Source organism: Carassius gibelio, chromosome B7 (genome assembly GCF_023724105.1).
Source record: "Carassius gibelio isolate Cgi1373 ecotype wild population from Czech Republic chromosome B7, carGib1.2-hapl.c, whole genome shotgun sequence".
NCBI lineage: Eukaryota > Metazoa > Chordata > Actinopteri > Cypriniformes > Cyprinidae > Carassius > Carassius gibelio.
Genome location: NC_068402.1, coordinates 5769717 through 5791037, shown reverse-complemented (window position 1 = coordinate 5791037; position 21321 = coordinate 5769717). Strand labels below are relative to the sequence as shown.

Sequence of the window (21321 nt, the reverse complement as noted above, 5' to 3'; positions counted from 1 at the left end):
GAAAAGGAGAACTTTGATCCATTTGTTTTTAATATAAGAAACTGACTGAAATTAGAGAAATATCAAATAATTTGCATGCATTTGGTTTTAGTTACTTTCATTCTGAATTGATTTAGTCCTTATTTTAAGTACATTATATATAAAAAAATGTTCTGAACAGTATTATAGATACTAAACATGACCAATATATTATAGCCTAAAATATTATACAGAATGTTTCTTGTGATTTTAATAAAATGATCTGAATGTTTGACAGGGTTGTGCTCATTCATTCACTAGCCATTATCTATCAGCGTGTGGCTCATTTGTAGTGTTTTAAATCAGTCGTTTTCAATGCTGCAAGTGGATTTAGGCATCGCAGCATTATAATGTCCATTGTGGAAAATAGATTTTTGTTTTGAGATATGTTAAAGATTACATTTTTTATAACAATGTTATTACAATTATTAGCGTTCTAAACATAAACATACAATGATGGCTAGGCAATCAAAATGTAAAAAAATATTAACTAAATAATCTCTGGCCTTACTAAGCAACTATTGCCATGGTGGATAATGGGAAAGTGAACTAAAACCTGAACAATATTTAGCTGTATAATTATTATTTTTTTTAAGTTTTGCACATTAGAAAGTTTTTTAATGGGTCACCAAAAACAATAATATTGTGAAAAGTTTTTACGAATGAAAATAATTGTTACGCTATATTTACATTAATTTTGATCATCTATTATTCCAGTCTTCAGTGTTATTAAATTTGTGCATACAATGATCTCAAAGGTAATCTAAAAGTGTAACTGTCTATGCTCAATTAAATATCAGCTGATAGCAATAAACTAAAACATCTATAGCCCAATAGCCATGCAAGTCAAAGCAATCATTGCCTTGTGCATGAAAAAAAATTATTAAAGTATTAAAGTGCAAAATTGCATATAGACTTAATTGTCTGCCTTTATGCCCACTGGTAAGTTTTCCCTCCAAACTCTCCATGAACCGTGAGTGAAGAAGGTGAGGTAACTTTCCGCTTGTTTTTGAGCTATTGGAGACCTACACAGGCCCCCATATCCCCTGTCTCATTCTCCTGCCTGCTTTATTGACGGATGTCCTGCGCAGGCGTTTCATCCCCGTCTCTGGCTCTGTGTGTGTCTCACAGGAAGCCTTAAGGGGGGCAGGCTGTGGAGCGGAGGGGGTGTTCCATAGTTCCTGCACATCTGCAGGCCGCATTTCTCTAGGTGTCGCTCAGTTGTTTTTCAATCGTGAGAGAGGGGTATCACCCATATCACTTTTTTTTTAAACTCTCCTATTTCCTTCCGCTCATTGCCCTTAACAAGCTTCCAGAAGCACACACACACTCTCCTGTCACAGGAAGCCAGACAGAGGTTTCCGGCAACCCTTGAGAGAGCCAGGTGAAGCCTAATAATTTGGCCGTACCTGCTGACCTGGCTGCATTGGCTCAGATGCGTATCTTTGGTCTGAACTAAGGTCATGCCCTTTGTTTAGGCCATGTTTACAGTACAACCTGGTTCAATCAGTCCATTCTAAATTACTTTTAGGAAGTTAACTCTCTAGACTCGTTTCAGATGGCCTACTTAGATTACTAATGTGTCCTTTGTGTATTGGAGTTGATTACGTTGAGTTAAGTTCAGACTCTGATGCAACATTTGTGCTATACAGTCAGGGAGATATGGAAATCCTATATTCTGATTAATATTCCTTTTTTTTTGGGGTTAAGCATTTCATCCACCAATGTAGATAATTGTATACATTTATCTAAAAAGCTGTTTAAGAAGTTAGAATTTTGTTGGATATAGTTGATATATAAATTATTATTTTGTCATTACACCTGTAATTAATTACTGTAAGTTGAATGTTGAAAAAAAAAAGAATGATAATATTATTTTTTAAATGATTAATTATTATTTTAAGCTTGCCAAATTAATTTCAAAATGTATTCTGGAGCACTGGATTGCACAGTTTGACCCAAATTTATTTTGCCTTGTCATTGCTCTCCCTCCACTCAATCCAAGCTTGTCAGAAGAATTCTTATGATAAAGTTGACGTATTTGCACAAACTTCCTCTGAAGCCGTTTCCCTTGCCCTGGACAGAGACTGGATCGTGCACATTTGCTTTGGTTAGCTGAACTCCTGGACAGTGTTGACAGGACATCTGACCCGTTGACAATACTTAAAAGCCCACGCAGGCCAACACACCCTACACACTCTAACAAACAAAACCTACATTCCCTGAATTCTTCACTTCCATGCAAAACACACGCAACATGCATCAAAAAGCAATCTACCCACTTTCCTGTCATCATTAAACACAAAAGAGCTCTAATGCACAACTATAAATACTGACACACAGGGGCCTGGAGCCTTTTCCCGCTGAGCTTCCAGCGCGTGGGCAGCATAGGGGGATTCAGCTCGGGTTTTTTCCCCTGATCAGAGACCATCTAGATCCAGACATCAGTCATTATAATAATCGCCACAAAACTGACCCAGGAGCAGTGTGAAAAGGCAGCTTCTACTAACACAGGAAATAAACACCCTGACTGAATGAGACTTCCTGTGCAGTGTTATAAAGGATACTCTCTCCTAGGTCAGACTGGTCAGTTTTTCAGAGACTCGTTTGCGTGAGGGAGGTTAGAGCGTGTGTGTGCAGCTGGGATCAGAGGCGAGGAGCTGTAAGAACAAGGCGGTGTGTGTTCTCGTCCCTGCTGGTCGGGGTGAGTTTTCCATTAAATCTTTTTTATGCATTTTTAGAGATGTTTTCTTGCAGTCAAATAGTTAGATTTTTAGCATATGAATTCACATTTCCATTTAGTTCTTCAAAAATGTGATGCTTTTTGATTGTCATGCTCAAAGCACATGCAAAATGTGTCTTTGATGGATCCTTGCTCAGCTAAAAAGGTGCTATGAATGAGGTTTCGTCGTTTTTATAGGAGGAGGCCCTTTGCAGGCAAAATGTGATGAATGAATGACAACATGGTCATTTTTCCACTGTTATATTTTTTACAATGCATTTGCTAAAAGGTGTTGTGGAATTCAGTAATTTTATGAAAAATATTTTTTATAAAGCTTTACTGTCCCCATTAGACATTTAGCTAATAACTGGACTAATGCATCACAATTATACTGTATATGATATTTTAGTTTTGCAGAATGCTTCTGACACCTGCAGTTGTGAAGCTGTTGTATCAGTGATGTTATTTAGAAAATTGTATTTTATTTTAAAGATGTTTTACTTTAAGTTATGCATGTTTTTTATTTTATTTTTATTATTTTTATTTTTTTATGGCAGGTACGAGTAGGGAGCTGGCCTCCCCAAAAAGACACTTTTGAATCTCATTTTATCATCCTTGTCAGGTATTGTGTTATTTGTAAATGTATTTTCTGATAAAGCTTTGCAGGACCATAATTCATGTGACTAGACTAAATTGTTATTTAATTAACTTCATTAAAAATGTGGTTTATATATTTTTTTACATTTCATAAATACACAGATTGCAATTTTTTTGAAAATATACATATTAAAATTATAATATTATTTATAAATATCAATGCATATATCCTTTATCAAACAGAACAATTAATGCAAATGGAAGAGGGATACCGAAGCTCCTCCGAGCACAGTGCAGCTGCCCATGTGATGGAGGTGAAAGGCTACATTAAGGAGTTCACCCGTCACTCCAACGATGTGTTGCTGAACTTAAATGAACTGCGGCATCGGGACATCCTTACAGATGCCACGCTGCTTGTGGGCACTGCCAGGCTGCGTGCCCACTGCGCCGTGCTCATCGCATGCAGGTTGGTCAACAGGGAGTGCCATGATGTACAGTCATTTATTTTCTCCCACCCTCCCTCATTTCTACTTTCCTGCCCCCCTCAGCCCGTTTTCCTGTTTGTGCCAAGATTTGTTTTTGTCTGAAGACATTAGCTCACTTCTGCATGAGATCATATTCCGCCTGCGGCACATCTTTTGTCTCACAAGTGTATTGTATCACAGTAGATGTAATTCTTTTGTTTGTTTTTAGAGTTTATAGTCTGTTGAAACTTTGTCTGTCTTTTTAAGATCTTTTTTAAATGTTTTTTTGTTTGTTTGTTTGTTTAAATAAAAATTCACACTGTAATAAAAGGCTTATCTTAGTATTTTTGTATTGTTTCTATAGTCAAAATATCTAAGATTTCTTAAATTAAGATGCATTTATAAGCATAATGACTTAAAATATTAAGCCTTGTTTCCAGGGGGAAAAATTAGTTAAGTGCATTTTTCTTAAACTAAGTAAGATTATTTGCCAGTGGGGTTAGCAAAATATTCTTAACAAGAGTAACTTATTTTAAGCAAAATGCACTTAATTTATTTTTCTTCTTCTTCTGGAAACAAGACTAAATATATCATGTCATTTTGCTTATTAATTAAATCCATTTTATTTAAGACTTTTTTAAGATATTTTTATTTGAAACAAGACAAAACATTTTTGCAATGCATTTGTTTCCCTTTCTTGCACCTTAATAACGTGTTTTCCACAGCGGATTCTTCTACACTCTCTTCTCTCGTCGAGCGGCCGGTGCTGGCGGTGAGCAGGGGTTTTCTCTCACTCTGCCCGAGGGGCTGGACGCAGGCAGCGTGTCCCTGCTGCTGGACTTCATGTACACCTCCTGCCTCCCTCTCACGCCCCGGACGGTAACTGGCGTGCTCGCAGCTGCCACCTATCTGCAGATGGAGCATGTGGCTGACACCTGCCGAGCATTTATTCACAGGTGAGAATGAAGACCAAAGCAGAGGGGGTAGCAGAACACTGCAGTCAAAACTATCTCTGGCGACACCAAATACATAATGCTACAAATCTGAAAAGAGCTCAATATTTATGCAAATAAGCAGATATAGTGACTTCCCAGCTAACAAAAATGTGTTTTTCTAGGAACGTTGTCTATTAAGAATGCTTTTGAGAATGTTTTCTGGACGTTCAAAAAGTACAGTGTTTAAACGTTTAGAGAACGTTTGACACAACATTATGGGAATGTTCCATTTTATCGTTTAGCAGACATCTAAGCTTTTCGAATGATCTCTGAACTGCCTGAAACTTATAAGTTGTAACGTTTAAATTGTCCAACTAAAATATTTCCGTAAAACATCCATAAACTGTAAATAAATGTTGTTGTTTTTTTGCTACCATTTGATAATGTTATTAAAGACCAGATAACTCTGAACAAACATTCTATTAATGTTACTGGAAGAATGTTGGTTCAGAACTTTGAGAGAACCTTGCCAGAAAACATTCCTTTTTATTTCTTAATGTACAAAAGCTAAAAGGCACATCTTTGTATTTTATGTAGCCATAAAGGGTACATATTAGTACTTTAAAATAAATATTTGCACCTAAAGTGTCAGAACACCCAACTTCTGAAAAGACTGTACTGTACAGACTGAAAGTGTTTTCTTTTCTCTGCAGTGAAAGGATCTCTGTGACTCCTTCTTTGATGGAGCCAGCCTCCAGAGCACCCCTCGGTGGAAGGTCACCACCTGCTCATCCCACTATCTTCTCCTCCCCCTCCAGGCCTACCGCTGAGGCAGAAGATCCCATCCCAGACCGAGCCAGGTAAAAGACTTATGGCGGGAAGGTCTAATAATAATCCTATCTCAATAAAATGTTATTAAAAAGGCATACAATTAATTTACTGTATCCACAGGGTTCCAAGTGAGAGCTTTGTGTCGCCAGATCCAGAAACTTGCCTGATTGCTATCCCTAAGTCTCAGACCATAGAGGGATCTTCACCTGCATCCCCATCCACACCATCCCCAGACAGTCCTTCCCATTCCAGCGGGCAGCCCAACTCACCTGCTGAGTCCAGCGGCTGCAGTCTGTCTCCCCAGATAAAGGTGTGTGTGTTGATATGAACTCTGCCTTTCAAAAGTTTGAAAATCTTCAATGTTTTGCTGAGTCTAAATAAATTAGTTTTCACTAATTCCAATATTTCTTCCATATAGAAGCGATCTGAATCCAAGCCTACTCCTGACCCGAAGGCCTGTAACTGGAAGAAGTACAAGTATATTGTCCTCAACCCTCTGTGTGCCACACCTATAAAGGAGGAGGGGCCTGAAGAAGAGCGGCAAACACAGAGTCACGCCCCCTTTGACAATGATAGGATGGAAGTCTCCTCTAAAACAACAAATATCATTCAGACAGGGGAGGAGCCTGGACTGAATAATAGGTTTATAGGCCCTTTTCACTTAGTTGATTAAAGAACTTCTGATGTAATGGTTTAATAATATATCGTTATTAAGGAAGAAACTACATTTTCAACGCAACGTTCTGTTTCCTCTAGGAAAACCTTGTCTCTTCCATATAACATATCACAGCAAAAAATATATCTTAGTCCCCATCATGTTGTGGACAGCAGTTTGCAGCCCCTGCCCCTTTTGATCAGTGAGGATAAAGGTGAGTGAACATCTCTTGGCTTTACAATGAATAGATGTGCTTACAAAAATACACAGACTGATCTTATCCTCTTCATTTTTAACAGGTCTCTGCAGTCCTTATATTTCCAATCAGAGTCATTTACTGGGCCAACACCCAATCAAGTTTGAGAACCTCTCTACACAGTTCAGTTACAATGGAAATCAAGCCATAAACACAAAATCTCCCCGCTCAGGTGAGGCTGCTGAGTATTTTTTAATGTAGTTTCATGTACCTGTATATGTTTGTATTATTGTTTTTATAATGTGAAACCCTTTGAGACGGTTCTTTTAAAGGAACTATATGAAATTAAAATAAATTAGACTGTAATTACAAATGTACAAGTTCAATTATCTTATAATTGTAAATCAATGAACATTTTATTATTACTAGTTCTACCTCTTTCTCATTGATTTCACTCTTTCATGCTTCCGCTGACTCAGGAGACAAGCCTTACCACTGTAATGTGTGTGGAGCACAGTTTAACCGGCCTGCCAATTTAAAAACTCATTCCCGCATCCACTCTGGAGAAAAGCCCTACCGCTGCGACACATGCGGAGCCAGATTTGTCCAGGTACATCTGCACAGAGTCGCATTAGTAAATGTAGGTGCAGAGGGTTTCATATATATATATATATATATATATATATATATATATATATATATATATATATATATATATATATATGAAATACACACGTGCACACATATATGTGACCCTGGACCACAAAACCAGTCTTAAGTGACTGGGGTATATTCTTAACAATAGACAAAAATACATTGCATGGGTCAAAATTATTTTACATTTTATTTTATGCCAAAAATCATTAGGATATTAAGTAAAAATCATGTTCCATTAAGATATTTTGTAAATTTCCAACCGTAAACATATCAAAACTTAATTTTTGATTAGTAATATGCATTGCTAAGAATTCATTTGGACAACTTCAAATGTGATTTTCTAAGTTTGTAGTTTTTTGCACCCTCAGATTCCAGATTTTCAAATAGTTGTATCTCTGCCAAATATTGTCTGATCCTATTAAACATCAATGGAAAGCTTATTTTTCTTCAGCTTTCAGATGATATATAAATCTCAATAGATTTTTCCTTTTTCCTTGTCGAAAGGCATTAATAAAAAGAGATCAACTAATATCATATTCTTGTAAAATGTGTGTATGTGTGTTGTAGGTGGCTCACCTGCGTGCCCATGTTCTGATCCACACTGGGGAAAAGCCGTACCCATGTAACACCTGCGGAACCCGTTTCCGCCACCTGCAGACGCTGAAGAGCCACCTGCGCATCCACACTGGAGAGAAGCCTTACAGCGTCAGTCATATTAGAACAAATATGTACAATATATGCATACCTCCATACTGCAAAGTGATGTTGCAATCTCACTCGCTGCTCTAACCTTTTCTTCCAGTGTGAGAAATGTCACCTGCACTTCCGTCATAAGAGCCAGCTGAGGCTTCACCTGAGACAGAAACACGGCGCAATCACCAACACCAAGATCCGCTACAAGGTTCTGGCAGACCCCTACCAACCTGGACCCACCCTGCTACAAGCTTGCTAAGGGCACTGTTGCTATATGCTCTCTCTGCAGATAGGTCAAGATCTAAACTGAAGATTTAGGCTGAAGATTGATGGATCTATAAAAGAGTATCGCAAAGAGTTTAAAGAGGTGGAGTGCTGCATTCGAGGACAGCTTAACTATAAATGTACCCATGAATACAGTCTTCCAAGAATGCAGTACTCCTGCGCTAGATGTGCTGACTATTACCTTTATTATTTGTTAAAATATTTTTTATATATTTTGCTTTGCATACTTTATTTTCCTCATGCTATTAAATCAGTTATTTTGTTGCTCTAAAAAATTGTTCTGTGCCAGGAAAAATGGTGAAAATCATTGTTGTAATCTATATACGGCCCAATTCAGATGGTAATTGTTTTTCTTGGGGAATGTGAGAGTGTTATGACAAGATGCTAAACAATTATCATCCAAATAGGGCTTAAGAGAGTAAAAACATGTTATTTGAAAATACTTTAATTGATAGGGAATTCAATGTGTTTTTATTTATTTATTTTTTGTTTGCTGTTAAGACAAAGATGGTTTGTGGCAGAGTGTGAATTAGTGTGAGTTCAGATTTAAGGTGTAGGAGTTGAATGAAGGTAAAAATGTTTAGACATATGGGAGAAAGTGGGAAAGATTATGAAAGAAAGATAGATGTAGCAAGGAAGTGTAAAGAAGGAATTAAGCATGTTTGAGAAGGAACAGATAAAAGATACGTTTGTATGGTTTTTAAAAATTAATATGATGTAATTTTATTTATTTATTTTGTTTTGTTTGTTTGTTTTGCCCAAAAGTATTGCTCTTATTTGTTTTTGGATGCTTTCTGGTGTTTGTACTATATTTTGTTTCGTATTTAAGAAGATAACAGAACACGCAGAATGGAAAAGCTCAAATATAACCTCTTAGTTGTTTATTTACCAGTTATTCAGTATGTAAGCGTACTAATTTAAAAGGCCTGGAGCCTATTTAAGTAACAATAAGAAAATGCATAGAGGACTAGCCTCTCTGTCTATCTTTTTAATGATACTTATGTTTGAGAAACCATTTCTTGATTTTTATGGTGTATTATAGTTGCTGAGAGTCCAAGCAGGTTGAGGACTAGTCAAACTAATATACATGTAAAGATTGATGATTATGATGATGAGGACAATGATGTCAACAATACTATGTTGCGCTCTTTTGCTGGACAAAGACAAGACCTATTTTATATAAATTAAAAGTTAAAGTAATTTCTCATTATTGTGTGTGTGTCTGTTACAGTGCTATAGTGTAGTATTATGATTATTTTAATAATAGTTTTAATTTTGAAGTGTTAGTTGTTGTGTGTTGATTTTTTAAATGAGTTTATACAGTTTTTAATTCTTTTTTATTTCAGTTAAACATTTGAACTTTTTTGTTTTGTTTTAGGTTTTAGTTTTAGTTAACTATAAATACCTCGGTCAGCTGTTCTCATGGAATCCTGATTCTTAAAAATCACAAGAACAGTGGGAAGATAATTATGGAAGTAGTTAAACCTAAAAGTAGTCAATCAAGACACTTACTAGTAAACTTAAATGTTTCACATCTAACTTCAATTTCTGATTCTTGGAGCCCAGAAGAACAAAGATTTCACCTCTTAACCCTTCCTTCCTCTGATTAGCTCACAACTTAGACCCGTCTCACCCTAAAGTGTCTCAGCTTCTCTATGGGTGGTGCTGGAATAGGAACAATGGAGCAGCTGGCACCTGTTTCCGGTGTTAGACAAAAACTGGCCCCATGCACTCACTACCTGTTTGTCCTTATGTTTGGAAGTTTTCCTCTTAGTTTGACCTATAGGAGCACCACCCACTGTTTCTTATTTTATGGATGATCAAACATGCTCACAGCTGAAGGCAAACGTGTGGCAGGTGGAGATCGTTGTGTGGCATTTTAACTAGATCACAACTCACAAAGTATCAAGTTTTATATATATATGCTGTGATCTAGTTAAAATACCATAAGACAATCTCCATGTGACATATACACTTCCATTCAAAAGTTTGGGATCAGTAAGACTTAATGTTTTTTTAAAGATGTCGCTTATGATCATCAAGGCTCCATTTATTTGATCAAATATACAGTAAACTGATAATAAATCAGCATATTAGAATAATTTCTGAAGGATCTTGTGACACTGAAGACGAGAGTAACGATGATGAAAATTCAACTTTGCATCAAAGAAATAAATATAATTTTAGATCGTAATAATATTTCACAATATTACTGTTTTTCCTGTATTATTGATCAAACAAATACAGCCTTGATGAGCATAAGAAACTCCTTTAAAACACACTAAAAATCATTGTGATCCCAAACTTTTGAACGATAGTTTACATATATAGTTAGGTCCATATATATTTGGACACTAGCACAAATTTCATAATTGTGGCTCTGTATGCCACCAGAATAGAATTAAAATAAAACAATCAAGATTAAATTGAAATGCAGATTTTACAATTGGGGAATACATAAAGTGATTCTTCTTAAACAGGGAAACTAAGAGTAATAGTAAACATTAGCATTTTATTTTAAGTTTACTATATAACAATTGTATTTGTATGTAATACTAGGCCTACCTTTAATTTTTAATAATATTATCACACGTTATTATTTAGTTTATTATTTTATTTTAAAAACGAAATAAATAAAGTGCTATAATATTATAACTATTATTAATATTCATATTTCTATAGTTATATTTAATGGGTCACTCTATATTCAGTGTGAGGACCAAACCAAATCTCCAGGTTCTCTAAAAAAAAAAAAAAAGTGCACCCCTGTTTGTAACTGACCGGAGTACTGTACATACTCATAAACAAATGAAAACTAGCTAGCTTGTGAGTGCTTTTGTGAGTGTTTTTGTTGAATATCTGTTTCTGTTAAATTAATTTACCTATTAAACTGTGAAATTTAATACCAGTACGGATATCCATATGATGTAACGTACACATAAGAAATTGCATATGACAAATATTTAATTTTCCTGAAATAATTTGTATTCTTCATATTACTTGTATGACTGGGTATCTAAAATGTAACTGAATAAGTCAGAATCAAAACTTATTCGTAAAGTAGTGTATTTTGTGAATTTACAGCCCGCTTATTCATTAGGTACTAGTACTTAATCATTATACTAATGCTTATTCCAATACTAACTAGTATTTAATTATACCCTTCTTGCTAGGAAAAAATAGGACTAGTTCTTATTTTTTAGTTGCTAGAAACTTTTTAAAACAGAGATATCCTGAACTTAAAAGATACTAGTACTTTTTAAATTTGCATTTCAGCCCAGTATGGTAATCGTACATTGAATATTAATGAGCCAGCAACATATAGGAGAGAGATTAAACAGGAAACTGAAACAAGGAGATGGATGTCCTTTGTTGAGGAAACCAAATAGAAAATTGTTGTGTCTATGTACTTGTCAGGAGATGGTGCTGTAGTTGTATTGCTTTAAGTTTTGAATAAACCTTGAAGAAGTGAGAAACTGTCTTGTCTTCATGATTACTTGGACTTGGACTTAACAAAAATAAACAATTATTTGTAAACACTGTAATTTTGTAAACAGTAGCCTAATATGTTTGTTTGTCATCGAGTGACCTCTGGTGGCAGGATGGCGATAAGACGCCAGTTTTATTATCTGTTATTTTTCCTCCAGTAAAAACAGCAAATATCATATCATTAATAAAAAATGTGAATGGCTTTAATGCAGAGCAATTACTATATGCAGTGAAATATAAATGTGAATAAGCTGCCAGTGATCAAAATATTGAATATGAAGTAATTGAAAACTATAGTTTTGAGAATATGGTTGAGATAATGAATGTGATGCAGATGCTGAATGTACTGTGGAAGTGCGCTCTGACAGCGATTGTCAGATCATCTGCTCAAATTGATCCCTTTTAAGTTTCAAAAGGAAACAAAATATGATTTATTTTATTCTTATGTAATTGTTCATAAAATATCAAGATAATTTTTTTGCTATTGCATCAGATGTCCATCCATGCTTGATATATAGGTCCGGGTCCATAGTGATATAGTTATTATTTCTAAATAAAAACATTAAACAAAATAAGGAATTTTACTTTTGTAATATCTCTATTATACTATAAAATACAAAACTGAGTATTTAAGTATAAATACAATAATAAATATAGCTGCAAGAAAAATACAAAATGTACATTTGTTTACACTGGAGGAAAACGTAAGAATTTGCAAATGTTTACCTTAAAATTCTTAATTATTTTTGCTATTTTTACTCAAATTAGGTTTTTGAGTTTCAAAAGGTTTATTGTGAAATAACTCAATCATATAGCCTATATTTTTTCTGCATTGTTCTGGGCTACCTTTTCCAAAAACATTAATGCTTTCTTATTACAAGCTACTCTTGGGAAATGCAGCTCTATTTAAATGCACTGTCAGAAGTGAGTGAACGCTCTCTGTAATTGATTGATTCTGCCTTGCAACATTTGGGTGTGTTCAGATGAGCAGGAAAATCCCTTCCATACAATTATTTTCTAACATTATTCATCCAATTTAAGGCGTATTGTAGCCATTATTTTTGTTTAATAAACAAAATCACTGGTAAATAAAAGCACCTTAGTATCGATTTGAGTATCGATACTTTTAATACCCGCAATCAGTATCGATATATCAATACTTCAGGATTGATTTGCCCATCCCTACTAATAGCTGAATAACATGCAGATAGACTTTTTCTGATGAAACATGAAGAAAATAAACAATGATTGCGACTGTATATGGTTTTATCTGTGTTCTTCAAGCCATCTCAGGTATTTTTATAAGAATAAAGTATATTTAAAATGTAATGGTAATCTACATAGCCTTTATCGCTGTATAGTAATTGTTAAAACGGCTTGCCATACCGTTTGACATTGGTCACGTGATTTCTACGTTAACCAGCGAGGCTTCATGTGGCACGCCCATTTATTCTTGACACGAGCTCCGATGCCTCGGTTCAAATGTAACCTCACTAGTATTTAAAACGAAACGAATGGCCTGATGATGACTCGACAGGAAAAAGGGTGAGGGGGTTATGGGTAAGTAACTACTGATCTCCTCCTGAAACATTAACCGTTGTTCCAAATGCATTTTCAAACAAATTACATCTTGCATGGAATATTTTATGGTATTTTCACAGACTCGGAGTCGTATATTGTATGTCATTCCATTTGTTCGTTTCATAATGTTTTGTCTAAAAGGCTGTGTGTTTCATTGTACAACATCGTATCTCCTGACAGTGTTTGTGCGGTACATCCACGATACAAATATAGGCTATTCGCGTCTGTGTTGCTACTTATATTCCACTAATACATGATTAAATCGTGTCATTGTCACTGTAATGTAACCGTGTGTAAAATATTATTTAAACAGACAGGAACGAGACGGGTTTGCTACAACAAGCCTGACTTCATGAATATTAATTTATTCACGCTCTCTAATCCTATGTCGTGTGACGTAATTAATATTTATGAGCCATATGTCTGATTTTCATTGGACATCGTTTTACCTGTGACCTTTTTTTTTTTTTTTTTTACAGTACCATATAATTGTTATTAATTGTTGTTAAATCTAGTATGTTGACCGTTTGATAACTATTTTAACATTGAAATTTAACATCAAGCTACAAAAGAAAATATTTTAAATCATTTAAATGTACATATATTTTGTGTAAAGTTTTCAAATGTGTACAACCACAAATTAACATCTGAAAATATTTTCATAAGTCTTCAAATATTATATTATAAGCACCTGTAAAAACACACTGGTTATGTAATGATGTGTTGCATGGACAGGAGGTGCCTGTTTCGTCCGAAAGGCAGAGGAAATTGGGCAAAAGGTAGGAGTATCATGCTAGTTTTTATTTTATTTTAGCAGTTATGCTTGTTATTCCTTTTTATTTTGCATATTTATGGTATAGGTGCACATTCAACATTTAAAATCGACTGTTCTTCTTTGGTTGTGTCAAGAAAATTACAGCATAACTGTAAACATTTTAGTAGAAAAGTTTGAACATTGCTAAATTAAATATCTGTTAATAAGAAATATTTTTCTTATTAAGTAAAATATGTATCATTTACATGCATATACATGCATAAATATGTATGAAGCTTAATTAGTGGAGAAAATTATATTTAGGGCAGTTGGCATATCGTTATTATTATTATTATTTTGTAAAATATACTAATTATTTGAGGAAAAGAGCATTCACAAAGTCCCCTGCCACATGAACAGTTTTAATTAGTTTGGTTGTGATTATACATGGTTCTACAAAACAATGTTTATCTTTCCATCTTTATGATGCACATCCCACAAAGTATCATCCAAATATAAAATTAAAGCCTCTATATACACTAGCAAGTGGTGAGGTCAACAATATGCTCAATAGGCCTATATCAAAATGAAACATAAAAGTACGTTCACTGATATTTTTTACAGTATATTTCTATTATAGCATTATAGTAATACATATGTGCTTTTGAGGCAGCTGTATTCTAATTAGTGAATTAAAATATAATTTGTATTTTAATATATTATTTTTCTTTATATAGAATAGTTCAGTACAGTTTTTTTTGGAAGCTTGTCATATTAAATAAACATTTATGTTTAAATGCATTTGTTAACAGTACATTCTCTTTCTACCGATGTTTTGATGTTAAAGTTAACACCTTCTGAGAAAAAATAAAAACATTTATTGATGACCCAGCGGATGACCTGAGTGATCAGATTTTGATTGGTTCAGTTTTTCAGACTACTGGAAATGACAGTTCAGAGTCCACCTCAAGATCAACTCGTGTTCAACATTTTGTTTTAGGACTAAATTAAAAGACTTTACTTCTTCAAAATAACATAGTGGTGTGTGAGTGTGTGCTAAAGGACACCTAACTGTTCAATGAATATAAATCATCTTAGTTGTAGAATTGAAACTGGTAAGTGTTTAACAGCTCTGTGACGCAGAATGAACAGATGTGTTTAGTTTCAAGGTAATGTTAAAGAGACCATGAAGAGTATGACCGAGACCAGTTATTTGTCAAGAAACGGAGCCCTATGTAGTATAGTAAATGGGGTTTAAAAAAAAACAAGAAGCAACCAAATTACTTTTATTGATTTGTTGACAGTGTTTTAATGTTGTCTATGACGCAGTTAAGGATTATGGGTATATACTTGCTCTAGTCTTCTCATAAAGGAATATGAAAATGTACTCACATTTAGGCCATCTAAGAAATATTTGAATTTCTTTCTTCATCAGAATAGATTTAGAGAACTGTGTCATTACATCACTTGTCTAAACGCAAACATCACAATAATTCACACGACTCCAGTCCATCAATTAATGTTTTGTAAAGTTAAAAATCTCTCATAAAGGTGTTTTAACTTTAAAACATTGACCCCAGCTAAATAAGAGTCCTCTATCCATAATATTGCTTTCTCCAGTCAAAAATATAATCTTCTCTGAATCAGGAGAGATATATGCACAGATCAAGAGGATAACAGGGAACTGACTTTTTTAATGATGGATTGGTATTTTAGAAGTACCAGAAATTAAATATGTCTTGATGGATTTGTTTCTTAAAAATATACAGCTTTTTACTTTACAATATGTAAATTGATGGACATGGATTATTTTTGTATTGTTGTGTTTTTGCACTCTCATTCTGACGGCACCCATTCGCTGCAGAGTAGGTGATCAAGTGATTTAATGCTAAATTTCTCCAAATCTGTTCCCATTAAGAGACAAACTCATCCACATCTTACATGGCCTGAGTCAGGTTTCATTTTTGCGTGAACTTTTGTGTAATCTGTCTCTTCAGTGCAATCATGGAGAAGCCCCAAAAGACACCGGAAGAGCAGCAGTCGTCCCCACAGATGGTGGCACCTGATGGGGGTTGGGGCTGGGTGGTGGTGGGGTCTCTTTTCGTGTCTTCTGCGCTGGTGTTCGGGCTTATCCGCAGTCTGGGTGTCTTTTTTGTGGAGTTTGTGCAGTACTTTGGTGAGAGTGCCCAGGCGGTGTCTTGGATAACATCCATTGGCTTGGCCATGCAACAGCTAATGAGTAAGTTCACTCCTTCATGCAAACAACACAGTTTGGCTTCAGCGTTCAGCTGATTACATACGCCTGCCTGCAGGTCCAATAAGTGCAGCCGCATCTAACGTATATGGAGCTCGTCCGGTTGTTATGATGGGAGGATTCCTCTCAGGCCTGGGATTTATTCTGGCATCCCAGGCGACATCTCTTTTACATCTTTACCTGACCATGGGATTCATTTCAGGTAGATGCTCTTGAAGAGAGTGTATTTAATATTCACCAATGTCAGGATTCAGTTTTTACTCTGTGATTATCTCTGTTAGGTTTAGGCTGGGCGCTGATCTTCACTCCTACCGTTGCGTCAGTGATGCAGTACTTCACCTTGCGGAGGTCTCTAGCCATGGGCCTGGGCTTCACAGGCGTCGGACTTGCCTCTTTTGCATTCTCTCCACTTTTTCAGTATCTAGTAGAAGCCTATGCTTGGCGCGGGGCCTTGCTTGTCCTCGGAGGCCTCAGCTTCAACATGATTGCTTGTGGAGCTCTCATTCGGCCTCTAGGGACACCAAAAGTTGTGGTGAAGGTATGTGTTTTGAGATGTATAATTAATACTTTTATTCAGCAGAGGTGTTTTAAATTGATAAAAAGTTACTGAAAATGACATTTATAATGTTACAAAATATTTATACTTTAAATAAATGCTGTTGTTTTGAACTTACAGTTCATTAAAGAATACTGAAAAATATTTCCCCCAAAATATTAAGCAGAAAAACTGTTTATCTAGGAAGCATTATTTTGTAGTGAAAAAAAGTGAGTGTAAAACATTTATAATGTCCTAAAATATATATTTCACATCAACGTTTTTTCATCACAAGAATAAATTACATTTTAAAATGTTAAAATTTTATTTTGAATTAATAGGACACCACAACTTAGCAACAGTCTCTTTAGATTTCGAATCTAATAAATGTATTTTTGGTGAGCATAAAATACCTTTTTTCAAAAACTTGTGGACCCAAAACGTTTGAATTTTTCTTGAATTTATTTTAATAAATAAATATTTATAATAGTTCAATTAATTTAAATATTAATGTTTTTAACAATTGATGATTAATATATATATATTTATATATATATATAGAATTGATACAATTCAGCACATTTATATTTAAATAAATGTATTATAATGATTTTTCTGCAGATTAGCATATATAGAATATATGTTAAGTTGGCTTGTTTCTTTTTGTGCCGTTCTCAGGCTGAAAACGCATCCAAGCTCAACAAATGTTCTTCTTTGTTGTCCCGTATCTACGAGGGCTTTGAGATCTCTCTGCTTTCACACCGAGGGTTCCTCACATATTCCATGGCCATCACCTTATTCAATGCCGGCTACTTCATCCCTTACGTTCATCTGGTCGCCCACAGCCGTCACATTGGTTTTACTGAGTACCAGGCAGCCTTTGTGATCTCTGTGACTGGTGTGGCAGACATCGTGGGCCGCGTAGCCTCCGGCTGGTTCTCGGACCTGGGCAGAATGCGGATGCAGCACATGCTGGTGGTTTGGACTGGGTTACTGGGGCTCTCTCTGATGCTCATTCCTGTAGCCGTGGTTTATTCGGGACTGTTGGTTGTCAGTGTGGTCTATGGGTTTTGCGCAGGAGCGATGACGCCACTGGCGTTTGCGGTGGTGCCGGAAATCGTAGGCATGGAGCGAATGCTGGGAGCCCTTGGTTTGCTGCAGCTCATAGAGAGCATCGGAGGGCTGCTGGGAGCACCACTGTCTGGTAGGAGCTCATGAGATCATCACAATAGTTTTATTTAAAGGAAGAGTTCACCCAAAAATGAAAATCTGCTGAATATGTAATCGCCCTCATGCCATCCAAGATGTAGATAAGCTTGTTTCTTCATCAAATGAATTTGGAGAAATTAAGCACTGCATTACTTGCTCACCAATGAATCCTTTGTAGTGAATGGGTGCCGTCAGAATGAGAGCCCAAACAGCTTATAAAATCATCACAGTAATCCACTATGACTACAATTTGTCCTAAGTGAAAAGCTGCAGGTTTGTACGAAAAACAAATCCAACGTTAACACATGTGAATCCTAAAACTGTTGCTTTCGACTAAAATAGGAGTCCTCTGTCCATAACATTGCTCTCTTCAGTGAAGAATGATCTTGTCAAGCAAACAGTTATAAACATTTCTAAACAAACATGTTGGTAAATTTTGATGTGAGTGGACAACAGTGGATGGGATTTCTGGAGGAGTCATCATTATGGATTTTGGACTCATATTTTAGCCAGAAATGACGTTTTTAAGTTAAAATGCCTTAAAGATGGATTTGTTATGAACCGAGAGCTTTTCACTTCACAAGACGTTAATTGATGGACTGGAGTTGTATGGATGCTTATGGATTATTGTGATGTTTTTATCAGCTGTTTGGACACTGTTCGGCACCCATTCACTGCAGTGGATCCATTAGTGAGCAACTAATATAAACTCCTCCAAATAATTGTTCAATCTCCATTTTTTCCTCCCAGGCTGGCTGAAGGACTATACTGGGATGTACACGGTATCTTTTATCGCTGCTGGAAGTTTCCTCGTGTTAGGTACGTTCGTTACAATGACTCTTCCCTATTTCTGGTCTTGTACGGCCCCTCCACCCCCATCACCTTCACAGAAGAAGTCTCAGGATGAATCCATTGAAGATGGACTTCTCAAACAAACTCTGTCCTCAAATTCTGTTCCTGAGATACTCTGTCCCTTGGATGATATACCCTACTCGGATAAGGAGTAAAAGGTGTGTTGGAAGAGTGACGTTACACATCTAGTGCAAGAACGAGAAGAAATACCTCAGAAATGATGCACATACTAATTTAGGAAAAAATATTTTGATTTTCTTTGATTTTAGAAGGATGTTTTGCATCCTAAACAGGATATAGGCAACTATTGGCATTGAAATCACAAATCATATTGCACTGGATGGTTTTGTACCACATTTTGCAGTAAAACGTTTTGTGGGTAATTTCAGTTAGTGAAATGTCCTCCATGCCAAAGAATAATTATGTGAAATTTGCTATTATGCTTTTTGCCTAATATCAAGACAATCAATTTGATGGAAGTCCTAAGTTTTGAGAGAGTTTGAAAAGCAACAGTCAGTTTACAGCTCAAATTTAGCCTGGCTTGTATAAAGTTTAAAACAAATCGGTCTTAATTTTAAATCTGAATTGTTTAACCATTCCTTATATATATATATATATAGTAATATACTATTTATTTTATTTGATTGTTATTAAAGTAGCCTATTAATACAATTTTTTTGTATTGTAAATCAATGTGAAGCACTTCACCTCCGGCTTCCCCTGACAGGAATTTAATTATGATGCACAAATACAGCTTCAGGGTTTGGTGGAAACACTGATGCTTGTGGTTTTTGTTAATCACAAGTTACTGAGGAGCATTTTGTATTCATGACTAGTAAAACATGAAGGCTGCTATCAAGAGTTTTCTAGATTACAGAAAAGCTTTTAACTGCATAGTCAGCATCACATATCTGTTGTCACATCAAGCAAAAGCTAAAATGAGGGTAAAACATTTTCTTTTGCCAGGAAGTTTAGTGCTGGAGGCTACTTTAGTACAGTATACAAAGCAGGAAGGCAAGCTAAATGCTAACACAATGCTACTCCTCACATAGAGCATTTTTCTTTCACTTTTTGACACACAACTTGCTGTACCTTACCTTGATTACAGCTGGACTGTTCTTGAGGTTCATATGGAGGAATATGATGATCACATTATGTTATTAATGTTCCTATCATTGTCAGAGACATGGCATTTTAATGTTGTCCTTTCAGGGACAAACTGGACCATGTGATTTGTGTATAACATTGATACTTTATAAATATCGTATGATGGAAATCTTGCTCAACATGAAGGGCTTTTATTGTGATCTTTAAGATGCAGGTTTCAGAGTGAATATTGACTTATATTTATAACAGAGGTTGCTGACATAAACAGATTCACTCAGAAATCATTAACTTAGTGCGAGAGGTGCACAAACTGGTGTAGGTTCATTTAAACATTGTCTAATATGTACTTCCCATGGGAAAACCTTGAATACTAATGAGTCACTAATGCTGTTTTAAAGATACACTTCTCATAAAACCAAACACGTGAGCCTTAATCTTCATAGTCAATGAGCTCAGCGCAGCTGGACTTTGTTTTCTCATGCGAGAGGCCCTTTTTGCTGTGAGATTAACAGCACTGCCTTTACACACAGTTGTCTTCAAAGCAAGCACTTGTATTAATGCAATTATACATGCTCTTATTGACCTCAATATGCTTGTATCGTATGAGAAGTGAGATTTGGATGAATTTGGATCAGTTAAGTCATATTTTAAGTTCATTAGCTTTGGAGGCAGTAACATTTAACTATATTTCATCATCTGGTCCTTTGAACTTTATAGCTGTGGAAATACACTGCGCAAGATGACTTTTGATCTAATTAAAAGGTTGAATGGAGTTTGCCATCTGAGCCAGTCAGGTAGTTTTACCGTTTATCTTTAACCGGGTTACCAGCCTGTATCTTGTGGTTTATGTTTTAATTTTCCAAGAAGCGCACAGCATGGCAAAAGGGGTTTTACTACTACGGTATAGTATAAAACTGTGTTTTAGGTAAACAGAATTGTGTTTTAATGTGATTGAATTAAAGGCTATTTCTGTACTTATTGTGCTGTTGTTTTTTTGTTATATATATTTATATTCTTCATAGATTCTAATATTATGATCTTCTCATGAAGAATTATGGTATGAAACAATTTAAACTAAGATATTGTGACCGAAGTACAAGAACATGGAACTGAGCTGGATATATATAATATATAGATAACTGATATGTTAGGTTTCTTAAAAAAAAAGGGTTTCAACAAGTATCTTATGCTTACCAAAAAGTTATTGTGTGAAATATCATAATTTGAAAAAAAAAAAAACTTTTTTTTTTTCTATTTGAATATATTGTAAAATGTAATTTATTCCTGTGTATTTTAGCATCATTACTCCAATCTTCAGTGTCACATGATCCTTCAGAAATCATTCTGATATTTGTTGCTCAAGAAACATTTCTTATTATCAATGTTGAAAACGGCTTAATATTTTTCTGGAAACTGAAGTTTCACATTGTTTCAGAATTATTTGATTAATAGAAAGTTCAAGAGAAGAGCATTTGTTTAAAATAGAA

At 35.2% G+C, this 21321-nt stretch overlaps 2 protein-coding genes across 3 annotated transcripts; both read left to right on the top strand.

Moving 5' to 3' along the window:
- Positions 1-2206: 2206 nt before the first annotated feature.
- bcl6b (BCL6B transcription repressor) lies at positions 2207-9260 on the top strand. The gene is made up of 12 exons (XM_052561119.1): positions 2207-2722; positions 3298-3362; positions 3581-3803; positions 4527-4757; positions 5450-5596; positions 5688-5877; positions 5986-6209; positions 6324-6436; positions 6522-6650; positions 6898-7028; positions 7643-7780; positions 7878-9260. Exons 3-12 carry the CDS (start codon positions 3589-3591, stop codon positions 8025-8027), a joined length of 1668 nt encoding a protein of 555 aa, XP_052417079.1. The 5' UTR covers positions 2207-2722; positions 3298-3362; positions 3581-3588; the 3' UTR covers positions 8028-9260.
- A 3722-nt stretch (positions 9261-12982) lies between these two features.
- slc16a13 (solute carrier family 16 member 13) lies at positions 12983-20808 on the top strand. Of its 2 annotated transcripts, XM_052561981.1 has the most exons (7): positions 12983-13102; positions 13859-13902; positions 15875-16116; positions 16190-16333; positions 16413-16669; positions 17345-17870; positions 18626-20808. In XM_052561981.1, the coding sequence occupies exons 3-7, from the start codon at positions 15882-15884 to the stop codon at positions 18880-18882; spliced, it is 1419 nt and encodes a 472-aa protein (XP_052417941.1). In that variant the 5' UTR covers positions 12983-13102; positions 13859-13902; positions 15875-15881; the 3' UTR covers positions 18883-20808. The 2 variants fall into 2 exon arrangements, with proteins under 2 accessions (XP_052417941.1, XP_052417942.1); XM_052561982.1 differs by lacking the exon at positions 13859-13902 and having other exon boundaries at positions 13000-13102.
- Positions 20809-21321: the final 513 nt, after the last annotated feature.